General features: G+C 40.4%; 1 protein-coding gene across 4 annotated transcripts in view; it reads left to right on the top strand.

Annotated features, from left to right (window-relative positions):
- The window catches only part of LOC129707718 (copine-8), a 204072-nt gene that overhangs the window by 147143 nt on the left and 42250 nt on the right, over nucleotides 1-14679 (top strand). For 3 of the 4 annotated variants that reach the window (XM_055652946.1, XM_055652949.1, XM_055652948.1), the window contains 3 exons: nucleotides 3025-3078; nucleotides 9616-9677; nucleotides 12995-13041. In XM_055652946.1, the coding sequence (XP_055508921.1) occupies nucleotides 3025-3078; nucleotides 9616-9677; nucleotides 12995-13041 (163 nt within the window). The remainder of the gene's footprint in view (nucleotides 1-3024; nucleotides 3079-9615; nucleotides 9678-12994; nucleotides 13042-14679) is intronic. The other variant, XM_055652945.1, reaches the window with a different exon arrangement.

Below are 14679 nucleotides of genomic sequence, written 5' to 3'. Positions count from 1 at the left end.
ATGCACTAATGACAATTGGCGACCCAATAGTGGGGACTGAAGACGACCACCTTCGACTTACAGACGACTACACCCACGATCACAGAAAGCAAGCTACGACAAGCTAAGACTCTATACCTAAAAAGATCAACTAAAAAAATGACGTTAGTTTTTTCAAACATGTTCTTTTAAATTCAGTGTATTGCTTGTTTTAGTGTTAGATTTATTGAGATGTATAAAAATAAAATCCTTTTAAATGCAGTGCATTTGAAGTGCTTGTGTCTGTTTTCTTCATCAAAATAAATGTGAAACTTTAAATACAGTGCATTCCTTACTTGTGTTTGTGTGTGTTTCAATTATCTAAATATATGAGAAATGAAATATGAAATTTAAGTGATGATATTAAGGGACTGCTATGAAAAAGAATGATATTCATACATCAATTTGAGGTTAAAAAGTCAGGGATTTCCTTTATTGGTAATGAAACATACAAAAGTCTTATAAACAAACAATGTTGATAACAGCCTGGTGGGTGGTGTTGAGGGTTGTGCCCTGCCCCTGCGCTGAAGCTTTCCCCTCAGAGCCATGTCTCACACTGTCTGATCCACTGAAAGAAAAAGTGCGCAATGACAGCGCATCACGTGCTGCTGTTTCCATACCTTTTTTTTCGCAATGAGCCAATGAAAATGACCGGTCAGCAAAGGCGATTAGCTAAGCCTAACTACGACTATCACGACTACCTACAATTACCTACGATAACATGGCGACCCCACTACGACTAGACCTACGACTACAAAAGTATCGATTTTCTCCATGGAGACCAATTTTTGGTTGCAGAAAATGTTTCCACATGTTGAAAATTTTACGGTGACCATACTGAGGCCGTGACTAGTTCCCGAATGCGGGAACTCCTCCCGACCATGAAGAAGACCACCTGCGACCATGTGGCGATCTTGTGGCGAGCACAGAGTCTCCTGCACTCGCCAAAGAAGTCGCCTAAGTGGGACAGGCCCTTAAGAGTGCCAGGACAAAGTAGTATCACTGTTGTGTATCATCAAACACATGTTGATTGTAGACTTGATGTGTAGCAAATGGGCTGTGCAGGAACAGCATCAGGGAAACCGGAAGAATGAAATAGCACCCGATGGTGGGCTTTAAGCCAGAGTTTTTATCAATCTCACTGACAGTTTCCAGCACCTCATTCAGATATATATATATTTCTATATCATTCTATTCCTATTCAACTTTGACACATATTTTGCATTGCATTCCAAAATCCCAAAGTTAAACTGCAAGGTAGTTTCAAAGCATGTTTTCAATTTTTTAGCATTCTAATTGTTTGGCTGAATGAAACGTGACCTTTTTTGGGGAGATAGTCACCCCTACGTATAATTTTGCATCAGTAATAATTTGACAGGCTGTGGTCACCAGATTTCACCCTCCACTCTGAAATAAAGAAGTGGCATTTGCAATTTCCTAATCCACTGTAGAGATGTTTAGAAAATAATTTCTATGGCATGAATAATTCCTTCATTTAATGTATTAATACAGTTTGGAAAGCACTTGAAGATTTGTTTACCCTATGCATTATTTATATTATTACCATTTAAATCTTTAAAAAAAATCTCTAAGCTTCTCCCTTGATTTATTCCTCAGTCTACTTGTATTTGGCGATCTTGTCCCCTTTCCTCTGTGGTCAATGTTGACATAGTGCTTACTGTCTGCATTTTCCTTCCCAACATTATGAATTTATCCTCATCCATCACCAGTAGATCTGTATTTCCCATACCAATGATTTATTCTTTATTTAGTTCAAAAAACATTATATTACCATTAATATTTTTTCATATTCTGTTCTTGCATCTTTTGGTAATTTATTTATACCTTTATTGTTCTTTTTAAAGCTCTCCATATCTGTTGGACTTTCTTTCATTGCATTTGTGTAAGTCTTTTCTAATAACTTGATACTTTATCTTCCAATCATGTAGCTTCATTTAAACATCATACATTATTATACAGTTTCTAGTTTAGTTTAGATTCACATTGTGGAAGAAAACCCTTTGGCCCACCAAGTCTGCACTGACCTGCGATCCCCATACACTAACACAATCCTACACACTAGGGATAATTTACAATCTTTACCGAAGCACAATTAACCTACGTTTGTAGGTATGTACATCTTTGGAAGTATGGGAGGAAATTCAGCAAGTAGCACTCAGAAAAGTCACGGGGAGAATGTACACACTCCATACAGACAACACCTATAGTCAGGATTAAACCCAGGTCTGTGGCACTGTAAGGAAGCAACTCTCCCGCTGCACAGCTATGCCGGCCCTACTGCACTGCAAGCACCGAGGCACAAGTACTGCTATAAAACGTTATGGATGCATTTATTAACCAATGCATATGCATGACCCCATCAAGTGAGTGAAGAATTACATTTTGACTTAACGAGTTATCTATTTATTCAGCAGCTTGTACATGTAAATCCTTGAACAATTTGCTGATGTACTTGAATGTTACATCTGTTTTAACAGCCTGCAAGAACTGATATAACAAATAGACATGATCTCATTCATTAACTAGTTCATTTCAGTCATAAATTGGCAATCATTCCCAATTTATGATTATGTTCTTCAAAATCAACGAGAGTGTAAAACCTAAATAAAAAATCATTCATCTGAGTGCACAACATATATCTTTTAAATTTCTGATCATTTTTTTTAACCAATTCCAAGATCCATCACTGATCTAGTTGCTGTAAGCTGGACTATACCCCTATAGTTGGTTGGCTAAACACCCACATACTTTGTAACCACTGATATATCTTGCCAGGTTACCAATGTGGTAGTTAGTTTAATGGAGTTATAGAATAACCTATAAATAAGAAATATTTATTTCTCTTGAATTAGTTTAACACAGTTTAATTTGATATTGATGGAATTTTGTCAGTTTTGAATTATAAATTTATGACATTCTTTGCATTGTATACAATGTAATTAACAAATTTATGAATGGGATTAGCACTTTTATTTAATCTTCCAGGTGTTAAATCCAAAGAAGAAAGCTAAAAAGAAAAAATACATTAATTCTGGTACAGTAAGTATTGATGTTTTTGCTCGATTCAAAGATATGACTATCCCTGTTGGAGTTATTTGATGCTACTTCAGAATAACAATTTAATGATATTTTTACCTATTATGAATAATATGATTTTATATTTGCCTTTTTTTGTTCAAAGTATTTTTGCTGCTGGCACAGTATATTGGTGCAGTTTGTGCGTGTGCATTTCACAAGTTAATTCTGGAGTTGGATTGAATGTTTTCTCAAATGTAGCAGTATATGTTATTTATTTATTTATTTATGTTTGTTTTTGCTTGGTTTCTGCAGTGAAACATTCTTAATGCCTAATTTGACTTGTTGAATATGATGACATTCATGGCTTTCAGAAGACATTCTTTGTTCAATCAAGTGCTCTTAAATTCTGGTACATTAACCATAATTGTAGGCCTGACTATTTTAATGACGTCGTACGCAGCGTCTTGACGGCATACGCCTGGCACGTTGTATTGCGCGGTGATGTCACCGCCCGGCGTGCCGTTGCGTGATGACGTCACCGCCCGACGCCGTGCGACGTCCAAATTCAGTCGGCCCGCCTCCTGCCTAGCTGATTGGGGAGTATGATGTCGGGACCAGCCCCGCACAACTCCATATGCCTCCGCCGATCGAAGTGGGACCGGCCCCACGAGGTCGTACTCCTCAAGCGACCCTGTTTGCTTGCGCTAGACGCATGCTATCGCATGCTGGTGGGACAGGCCCTTAAAGCATCTCGTAGGATTCCTTTGAGCATCTTGGTTCCCACTAATCACAGATCTCTGCATTATCACCTTGTAAACAAGAAACCTGTTGGCCACCTTCCAGACTGAGGAACTAGACTGTGACCTCGGTCAGCAGTTACAGCATCTTTGGTAGTATGGGGAGATGCCTGTCTAGTATCTGCCACTTCTTTGAGTGGAGGTTGCCTTGGCCATGAGACTAATATGAATGGGTGGTATCACATCTATTGTCACTGTTAAGGGTGCATTAACTTGTTATGTATTATCCTGATACATTAAATCTATCTGTATAGATTATCTGAACAGTGACACTGATCATATGGTCATAAGTACCAGGAGCAGAATTAGACCATTCGGCCCATCAAGTCTACTCCACCATTCAATCATGGCTGATCTCTTTGCCTCTCATCTGCATTCTCCTACCTTTTCCCCATGACACTCTTATTGCTCAAGAATCTGTCAATCCGCGCCAAAACTATCCTTTGACTTGGCCTCCACAGCTGTCGGTGGTCATGAATTCCGCAGATTCACCACCCTCTTACTAAATAAATTCCTCCTCGCCTCCTTTCTAAAGGTACGTCCTTTTATTCTGAGACTATGGCCTCTGGTCCTAGACTCTCCCACTCGTGGAAACATTCCCCCCAAATCCAACTCTCAGAATCGAGTGGTACACTATTGTGATTGGATCAAATAGCAAACTAAATGGCTTTGATAAAGTGTCAAGACTGAGATCACAGCCTTACAAAACACATCATTTAAAATTAGAATTGCTTTCAAAATGTCACTTCGTCGGAGGCTTAGCTCTCTGCAGTGACTTGCTTTTGTTGCTGTCATGCTGTCAGTTTGTGATTTAGCTTTGACTGCTGTCAGCGGGTACAGTGCCCTACATAATGTTTGGGACAAAGACCACTCATTTATTTATTTGCCTCTGTACTCCACAATTTAAGATTTGTAATAGAAAAAAAATCACATAAGGTTAAAGTGCCCCTTGTCAGATTTTATTGCTGCTTGAAGTTTGCGATTCATGGACATCACCAGTTTCTGGTTTTCTTCTCTGGTGATGCTCTGCCAGGCCTGTATTGCAGCCATATTTAGCTTGATTGTATTGGGGGCTAGTCCCCTTCAGTTTTCTCTTAATCATATAAAAGGCATGCCCAATTGTGTTCAGATCGGGTGATTGACTTGGCCACTCACAAATTGACCATTTTTTAGCTTTGAAAAACTCCTTTGTTGCTTTTGCTTTGGGATTATTGTCTTGCTGTAGAATGAACCAGCGGCCAATGCGTTTTGAAGCATTTGTTTGAACTTGAGCAGATAGGGTGTGTTGAAACACTTCAAAATTCATTATGCTACTAACATCAGCAGTTGTATCATCAATGATAAGTGAGCCAGTACCATCAGCAGCCATACATTCCCAGGCCATAACACCCACACCACTGTGTTTCACAGATTTGGTGGTATGTTTTGGATCTTGGGCAGTTCTTTTCTCTCCTCCATACTTTGCTCTTGCCATCACTCTGATATAAGTTAATCGTCATCAAGACACGGTTCACAAGATCTTTTTTTTCCCAGAACTATGGTTTCTCTTTTAAGTACTTTTGGCAAAATGTAACCTGGCCATCCTATTTTTGCTCTAGCCAGTGGTTTGCATCTTGCAGTGTAGCCTCTGTACTTTTGCTGAAGAAGTCTTCTCCGGATAGTGGTCATTGACAAATCCACACTTGTCTCCTGAAAGGTGTTTTTGATCTGTCGGACAGGTGTTTGGGGATTTTTCTTTATTATAACGAGAATTCTTCTGTCATTTATCAGCTATGGAGGTCTTCCTTGCCTGCCAGTCCCTTTGTGATTAGTATGCTCACCAGTGCTCTCTTTCTTCTTAATGATGTTGCAAACAGTTGATTTTGGTAAGCCTAAGATTTGGCTGATGACCCTAACAGTTTTATTCTTGTTTCTCAGTCTCATAATGGCTTATTTGACTTTCATTGGCACAACTTTGGTCCTCATGTTGATAAACAGCAATAAAAGTTTCCAAAGGTAATGGAAAGGCTGGAGGAAAGACTATGTGCTGGGAACTCTCTTATACCTGCATTAAGGAGGCATTTAACACACCCTGAGCAATTGCAAACACCTGTGAAACCATGTGTCCCTTACATTATGGTGCCCTGAAATGGGGGGACTATGTATAAACACAGCTGTAATTTCTACATGGTGAAACCAAAATGTATAAAAATGCTTTATACAACAATAAAATCTGACAATGTGCACTTGAACCACATGTGATTTTTTCTAGTAGAAATCTCAATTTGTGGAGTATAGAGGCAAATAAATAAATGATGGGTCTTTGTCCCAACCATTATGGAGGGCACTGTAGCTCCTGTGGATAAACTTTACACATGTGAATGTGAAATGCATAATTGAAACTGTTGTATTCACCCTGCTTGCATGAAACATGTTTACCTGCAACACATTATAACAGCCCTTGCATGCAAAGTAACAGGGATAAAGGGAAAACAAATACGCATATTTCAAGTCCAAGGCATTTAAAACAGAATAAAGGTTAGTGTTTAAGAAGGAACTGAGATGCTGGAAAATCGAAAATGGACAAAAATGTTGGAGAAACTCAGCGGGTGAGGCAGCATCTATGGTAATACCTTGAGGAGATTTCACCGTCTGAAGAAGGGTTTCGGCCCGAAACGTTGTCTATTTCCTTCTCTCCATAGATGCTGCCTCACTCGCTGAGTTTCTCCAGCATATTTGTCGTCCAAAGGTTAATGTATTTTCTTGTGATGAAGATTATTTTTGTGTTACTGAGTTGGACATGGTGTGCTTGGCTGAAAGGATATGTTTATGAACTGTTTTCTTGCTGAACATTCAGGTAACCAGACTGACTAATGGTAAATATTCACCTAATTAATATTTATAATGGCGAGGAGACATTTTGGATGATGTTCTGTCCAGGTAGATACTTAACAAGGACTACTAATGCAGCAGGGCAGGAAAGGAGTGTGTGAATATTTGTCGCCTTATAAATCAAAAGAATGAACAAAGCAAGTCAGGAGTGCTTCATTGTCTTATGTACTGACAAAGGAACAATGAAATTCTTACTCGCTGTATCCTAACAAGCCCATTAACTCAATAGCATATGAATAAATATAAAATATGCAATAACACAATATGTGCATAATTAATAACACAAGCCAACCATAATGGTGTAAAACTGAAGTCCATAGTGCAATCAAAAGCAAAGTCCGCAGAAGATCAGAGCTTCTGAGGTAGTGATTAGTGTAAAAGCCTGATGGTTACTGCCCTAGAACCTGATTATCACTATTTTCCGGCTCCTGATGGTAACAGTGAAATGAGAGTGTGGCCAGAGTGATCAACAGTCAATTTCATTCCTCGTCTGTTGTTTTTTTTGCTTTGCTTCATTGTTAACACCCTGTCAATAATATTATAGAGATTTAATAGTTCATTCAGGCGGACACTTCAGTGCACAACTGAGGGAGTGTTGCACTGTCAGAGATTCTGTCTTTTGGATGTATATTAAATAAAGACACCTGGATAGTTGCCTGCCATATTATTGATTTTGTCTATGATGACAAACCTTGTAAGTGCTTAACTGACTGCAAAACATTTTGAGTTATCCTGAGATCATGGAAGGCACTTCTTGTGTGTGGCGTGCACAGCCTAAAGTTGTAGGACAACTTGTTCTATTTGATCTTTTGTTTGCGCACTTCGGGTTGATTGCAATAGTCGAAACAGGGTGGACCACGTGAAGGTTGCAATCTCCCACCCCATGAAAGGCAGTATGTGAGAGTAAATTTTCTACTTCTCACTGGTTTCCTTTTCTTTTCCATTTACTTCAATTGAAAAAATATCAGAGTGGTTCCCTCTTCATCATCTCCTGATTAAGGTCCATTTCAATCTGGCACAAAGAAAGAATACAACATCCTTAGCCCAAAGTTTTCCACAGAGAAAGGCAGAAGTTCTCAGTCGAATCAAGGTGGAAATCAGGTTGAACCTGGGCAAATGGATAGTGACTTTAATGGTGTATAATTCCAAATGAATTCCAGGTATTTGTAATACTGCGTTAGGAACAGCTTATGAGAACTCAGGGTAAATTAGTATTCAAACTCTTCTTGGAAAAATAGAGTAAAATAAGAACATATCTTAGGTAGACAAAAATGCTGGAGAAACTCAGTGGGTGAGGCAGCATCTATGGAGCGAAGGAATAGGTGACGTTTCTGGTCGAGACCCTTCTTCAGGCTGATGTGGGGGTGGGGGGGGAGCAGAAAGGAAGAGGCTGTGACAGCAGGCTGTGGGAGAGCTGGAAAGGTGAGGGGAAGGGAGGAGAAAGCAAGGACTACCTGAAATTGGAGGTCAATGTTCATACCGTTTGGGTTTAAACTACCCAAGCGAAATATGAGGTGCTGTTCCTCCAATTTATGGTGGGCCTCACTCTGGCCATGGAGGAGGCCCAGGACAGAAAGGTTGGATTTTGGAATGGGAGGGGGAGTTGAAGTGCTGAGCTACCAGGAGATCAGGTTGGTTAATGCGAACTGAGCGAAGGTGTTGGGCGAAGCGATCGCCAAACCTGCCGATGTAAAGCAGCTGACACCTAGAACAGCGGATGCAATAGATGAGGTTGGAGGAGGTGCAGGTGAACCTCTGCCTCACCTGGAAAGACTGCTTGGGTCCTTGGAGTCAAGGGGGGAGGTAAAGCGACATGTGTGGCATTTCCTGCGGTTGCAAGGGAAAGTACCAAGGGAGGGGGTGCTTTGGGTGGGAGGGGACGAATTGACAAAGGAGTTACGGAGAGAGTGGTCTCTGCGGAAAGCCAAAAGGGGAGGAGATGGGAAGATGTGGCCAGTGGTGGGGTCACGTTGGAGGTGATGAAAATGTTGGAGGATTATCTGTTGTATGTGATGGCTGGTAGGGTGGAAGGTGAGGACAAGGGGGACTCTGTCCTTGTTATGAGTGGGGGGGATGGGGAGTGAGAGTGGAGCTACAGGGTATAGAAGAGACCCTGGTGAGAGCCTCATCTGTAGTCGAAGAGGGGAACCCCGTTCCCTAAAGAATGAGAACATCTCCGATGCCCTGGTGCAGATGCGGCATAGACGGAGGAATTGGGAGCAGGGGATAGAGTCCTTACAGGAGCAGGGTGGGAAGAAGTGTGATCCAAATAGCCATGGGAGTCAGTGGTCAGTCTCAGTAGTCGGTCAGATGTCGGTCAGTAGTCTGTCACCTGTGATGGAGATAGTGAGGTCTAGAAACGGTAGGGAGATGTCGTAAATGGTCCAGGTGATTTTGAGTGCTGGATGGAAGTTAGTGGTGAAATGGATGAAGTCAGTAAGTTCTGCATGGGTGCAGGAGGTAGCATCAACGCAGTCGTCAATAGAGCGGAGGTAGAGTTCGGGGATAGGGCCACTGTACACCTCGAACAAGGATTGTTCGACGTACCCTATAAAGAGGCAGGCATAGCTAGGGCTTCCTTTCTTCTTCCTGCCCGCCCCTCCCCCCACATCAATCTGAAGAAGCGTCTCGACCCGAAACGTCACCTATTCCTTTGCCCCATAGATGCTGCCTCACCCGCTTAGTTTCTCCAGCATTTTTGTCTACCTTCGATTTTTCCAGCATCTGCAGTTCTTTCTTAAACATATCTTAGGTCATCGCTTTACAATCTTTCTGTATTGTATTTGGAATACATATAAAATTGCTTGTTTAAATTGTTGCCTTGCTTCATTGATTTTTTTTTTGACTTTTTTGTTGAAATAGAACAAATACATCTCTTTTTTTTTCCTAGGTTACATTGCTCTCCTTTGTAGTTGAAACAGAGAGCACTTTCCTTGACTACATCAGAGGAGGGTGAGTGCTTCTGTTTTTCTGTTTAGATCTGGCATTAAGTGCACGTCTTAAATATAAAACAAGATCACAGTTTTTGTTTAAATTAGGATAATCCATGAATATCAGATTACTGCGAGTATCAATCATGAATGATCCAACCATTATAAGTTAACCATCCAATTGACCAAATTTACATGCCAAGCTTCATCATCTGCCCCTCTCCCTCCTGACTGGCGCATGTCGATTCTGAACTTTGATCAACTGGTGCTTAAATAAATCAGATGTGAACTTACCCAATAACAACTGGATCAATAACAAGAGTACTCTGGGATGCAGACCATCAGGCCCAGGTGATTTATCTGCCTTCAGTCCCAACAGTTTACCTAACACCATTTCCTGGCTAACCAGGATTCCCTTCAGTTCCTCCCTCCTGCTAGATCTTCCCAAGTATTTCTGGGAGATTGTTTGTGTCTTCCTTAGAAGACAGAACCAAAGTACTTATTCCTTTTAGGTAACACATTTTTCGGAGTCGGATAAAGGGTTGGCTGAGCCCGCAGGGGGCTGCGACTCGTGAATGTGTGCGCTGCCGCAGGGTGCAATAAATCCCGGGTTCAGCAATGCCTGTTCCCTCGCCGTTTAACGTGGGCCTCCGAGAGGAATCGAACGGTACTGGAATGGTCGCTGGGGGACCGAGATACCAGCGAGACATCTGATCGTAATTTTGTCCAGACTAAATCGGTGGTGTACCTGTACTATGTTAATCCAGTTTTTCTTTGTGTAAATGGTTGCCTAGTGCATGTGTTGAATATTTTCTGATTATAAAGTATATTTTACTTTATTTGCCTTTTATGTTTTTTAGATTTATTGTGCTTCGCAAGTTTTGTGTTGTATTCCTTTTGCTATGTCAAATTTGTCTTTTCATCATGACAACATTGGACAGCTCACAACGCCGGTACACGAGGACATGACCACTGATGCGAGCCCACATCAAGATCGGCGGCTTCACACGGCCTAGGCACCATATTATTACCAGGACATCTGATCGTAATTTTGTCCAGACTAAATCGGTGGTGTACCTGTACTATGTTAATCCAGTTTTTCTTTGTGTAAATGGTTGCCTAGTGCATGTTTTGAATATTTTCTGATTATAAAGTATATTTTACTTTATTTGCCTTTTATGTTTTTTAGATTTATTGTGCTTCGCAAGTTTTGTGTTGTATTCCTTTTGCTATGTCTTTTATTTGTCTTTTCATCATGACTTCCCATTGGACTTGGTTGCACAATTGCCCGGTATATGGACATGACCACTGGGAGTTGAAATAGTTATTAAATTGAATGGTTATTGTGGAATAATGTCACCTCCAACCAAGAATTACATTTTTACCAATATTTTTGCCATAATTATACTTTATAGGAAAAGTATCGGATTAAAATTACCATTAAAACTTCGTGATTTAAGGAGAAAGTAACCTAATTCATCTGGCATGATTTCAAAACCTATTTGATTTCTGATATTACTTGGTCTTTTGTTGTTGTTCTTCTCTGACCTATGAGCCAACACTAATAACATGAGGGATTTAGACCGTGAATGTGACATTTTCATGCTTGCCCTCCAGGTAATTTACTCGGATTCAATGCTTTAAGGCTTAAATCTCATATGGTTTCAGTGCAAGCTGGCCAGAAACCAGCACTGCAACAACTACACATAAGGAACAGCGGCACAAGAAGCAAATATGAGTTGCTGAACATTAAGGGGAATTTTTTTTCCCAACAATCAATCTGGGCTTAGCACTGCATATATAATTATTCTTTCATGAATATGGAGGAACAGCACATGGAATATGCCACTGACTGCATTGCACGTGGGCTGATGGCCAATTAGCATACAACAGAACTCTCGTGATTTTTCTTACTGTTAAATCCTCAAACAAAATTGGCCATAATTTGAATCAAGATGGTCATTCATCGTTAAATTATTGTATGCATATAGATTTTCTCAATGTGATTATCTGTCGTGCCAGAATATTTTCTGATCTCATTTCAGGATTTTCTCCTGACGTCTGTGGGAAGTTCAGCCATGTCTTTTTTTTTTCCCCCTACAATTGTTTTCATATTTATCGTGCCCTTTTTTTCAAACTCACAGGCTCAAATTTGTCTCCTTTCCATGTTTTGTTAGTGCACTTTTTGTTTAGTTTAGAGATACAGCGCGGAAACAGGCCCTTCGGCCCACCGAGTCTGCACCGACCAGCACATTAACACTATCCTACATACACTAGGGACAATTTGACACTTATACCAATCCAATTAACCTACAAACTTGTACGTCTTTAGAGTGTAGGAGGAAACCGACGATCTCGGAAAAAACGTCGGAGAGAGCGTACAAGCTGCAGACAGCCCCCCGTAGTCGGGATCGAACCCAGGTGTCCGGCGGTGAAAACTCTGTAAGGCAGCAACTCTGCCGCACTTGCCAGGAAATGAAGCAGGGAATGGCTGTGACATGCCCTGGAGCTCACATGCCATGTACTCTGCCTGGCGTCCTCTGTGAATACATGAAAAATGTTTTAAAGATGTCTTAATGCATGCAGCTATTCAATAACAGAAGGCTTTCAAGGCTTTTATCTTTGGTTTAACGCCATCACGCTGAGTGTTGCTATTTCCCACCTCATACAAAATAGATTAGTTTCTGCAATTTTGTCATTTGTATTCCATTTAAAATTCTGACAGAAAAGCCTGTAAACAGCAGGAGAATGTGGGCAACTGTTGGAGAGGCTTCTAAGGATTTGCCACCCAAATAAGTTCAAATTATATCGATGAGCAATTGTACATGGATAGAAACAAAAGGCCCGCAGACAGGTTTTACACACAAGAGATAAATTTGTGCTCTTATATTATTATGTTGCTTTTATTTTAAACAACAAAGATGCTGGCAGAAACAACAAATCCCTCATTTTATCACGCTATTGTGATTTGTTTTTTTTTTATCATTATTCAGTGAAATATGAGATTTTCTACATATTTCTCACATTATACAAGGTAACAGTTACACCATCTGGTAAAAGTCTAATAATAACATGAAAAATATCTTAAACACTGAATAATATCAAATGCTGATTACTTTGTTTAGCTTAAACTTTAGAGGTGTGTTTAAAGAATTTATCAAAGTGTTCTTGATAAGTCAAGGGTTATCAGTCCATTAGTTTTTTTTTAAATGTGAATATTATTCATTTTATTCCTTCACAATTTGTATTATAAAGGTCGCTTAATGAAAATATAGTTTACTGGGCAATTTTAGCGTAAGAATTTTAATATAATTTAAGAAATGTTTGCTTTTTTTTTAGGACACAAATCAACTTTACAGTGGCCATAGATTTTACTGCATCCAATGGTAAGTCAGATGATCCTGATATTCACTGAATAGTTTTTCTATTTAAAAATAAATCGGTCAATTACATATTAGAAAGGTTTATTCTTTAACCTCACCGGCAATGTTGCAATACACCGACAATGCATGATTAATGTAGTATGATAGAAATTATTTTTATTTCAAAAATGATCTAAGCATTTGGTACCAGAGAAGGAATCATTTTATTGTGGCATTCATTTGCAGTAATGTGATTTTTCTGTTGAAAGACAATTATTTCTTAAAATATCCCTAAGAGGTAAAAATAGACCGGAGACAACCACTCTGATTATCGCCTAATAGATTGTAGTTGGAAAGGAATACTTTGTTGGAGTACGGAGGTGGTGAGAAATTTGTGAAATCCAGGTGCTAAGGTAGTTGTTAATGAGCATGAAGAACCCATAGTTAGGTTAGTTTATTTACACGTGCCGAGTTACAGTGAAAAGCATTTGTTGCATGTTGACCAGTCATCTGCCCCTGCAGTACTTCACATGAATGAAGATCCTGGCAAACTAAATATCACTCATGTGTCTGTGCGTCGATGAACCACCAACACATAGATGTTGCGGAGATGGAGTTGGGGATTAGTGCAGGGGTGCGCAGGGGTACAAACCTACAACACAATGCTGAGGTCCATGTGAGTGCCCATGGCTACTCCTTTGAATTGAAGAAAGTGAAAGGAGTCAAAAGAGAAGTTATTAAGAGTGAGGACAGGGTGGAGCAGTGTGCTAATAGAGGGGAACTGATTGGATCTCTCTTCAAGGAGAAGAAGCCTTCTGGATGTGAAATGGATGTGTAAAAGGTCTGGAGATCCATGGTAAAAATGAGGTGATGAGGCCTACGAATTAAAAGTAATTAAAGTGTTGTGGCGTGTGAGGTTGTTTACTTTAGTTTGGCTTTGTCTTTAGTTTGTGGAAATGGGCCCTCTGGACCACTGAGTCCACATCGGCCAGCAACCACCAGTGCCCTAGTTCTATCCTATACACTGGGAACAATTTACAGAAGCCAATTAACCTACACATCTTTGGAATGTGGGAGGCAACCAGAGCACCCGGAAAAACCCCACACGGTCACAGGGATAACGAACAAACTCCGTATAGACAGCACCCGAGGTTTCATGTGCTGGGAGATAGTAACTCTACTGCTGTGCCACCATGCCACCCACCTAGGTATTTCAGATATCAGCTGCAAGGCACTGGTTAAGGGGGGATAAGATAGAATCAGGGTATTTGGAGGCATTAGGTGGGGCAGGAACAGGCAGAGATAAAGGGTCTGTAAGGGTGTTTTGCTTGAGGATTTTGTGAAGGAGATAGAAACAGGCTGTACAACTTTGGAGAACTACAGGGTTGGAGGCTTTGGAGGGTAGATCGATGGATGCCATGAGATTGGTCACAGTTTGAGAGCTGATGGTTTGGCTTTGATCTATGGGCTCATGTTCAAGGGATAGTTTTGAGGAGGTACCCAAGGGCTGGCTTCAGCACAGTAGAGGTCAGCCTGCCAGGCTACAAGGGTACATTCCTGGTCAGCGGGTATGATGACAATATTAGGATTGTTACTGGGTGAGTGGATAGCTGAGCATACGGTGAGGGTGAGATTGGAATAGATAAGGGGAAAGAAGATATC

Source organism: Leucoraja erinacea, chromosome 22 (assembly GCF_028641065.1).
Source record: "Leucoraja erinacea ecotype New England chromosome 22, Leri_hhj_1, whole genome shotgun sequence".
NCBI lineage: Eukaryota > Metazoa > Chordata > Chondrichthyes > Rajiformes > Rajidae > Leucoraja > Leucoraja erinaceus.
Note: the sequence above shows the minus strand (reverse complement) of the source record. Positions and strands in the feature narration are given on the sequence as shown.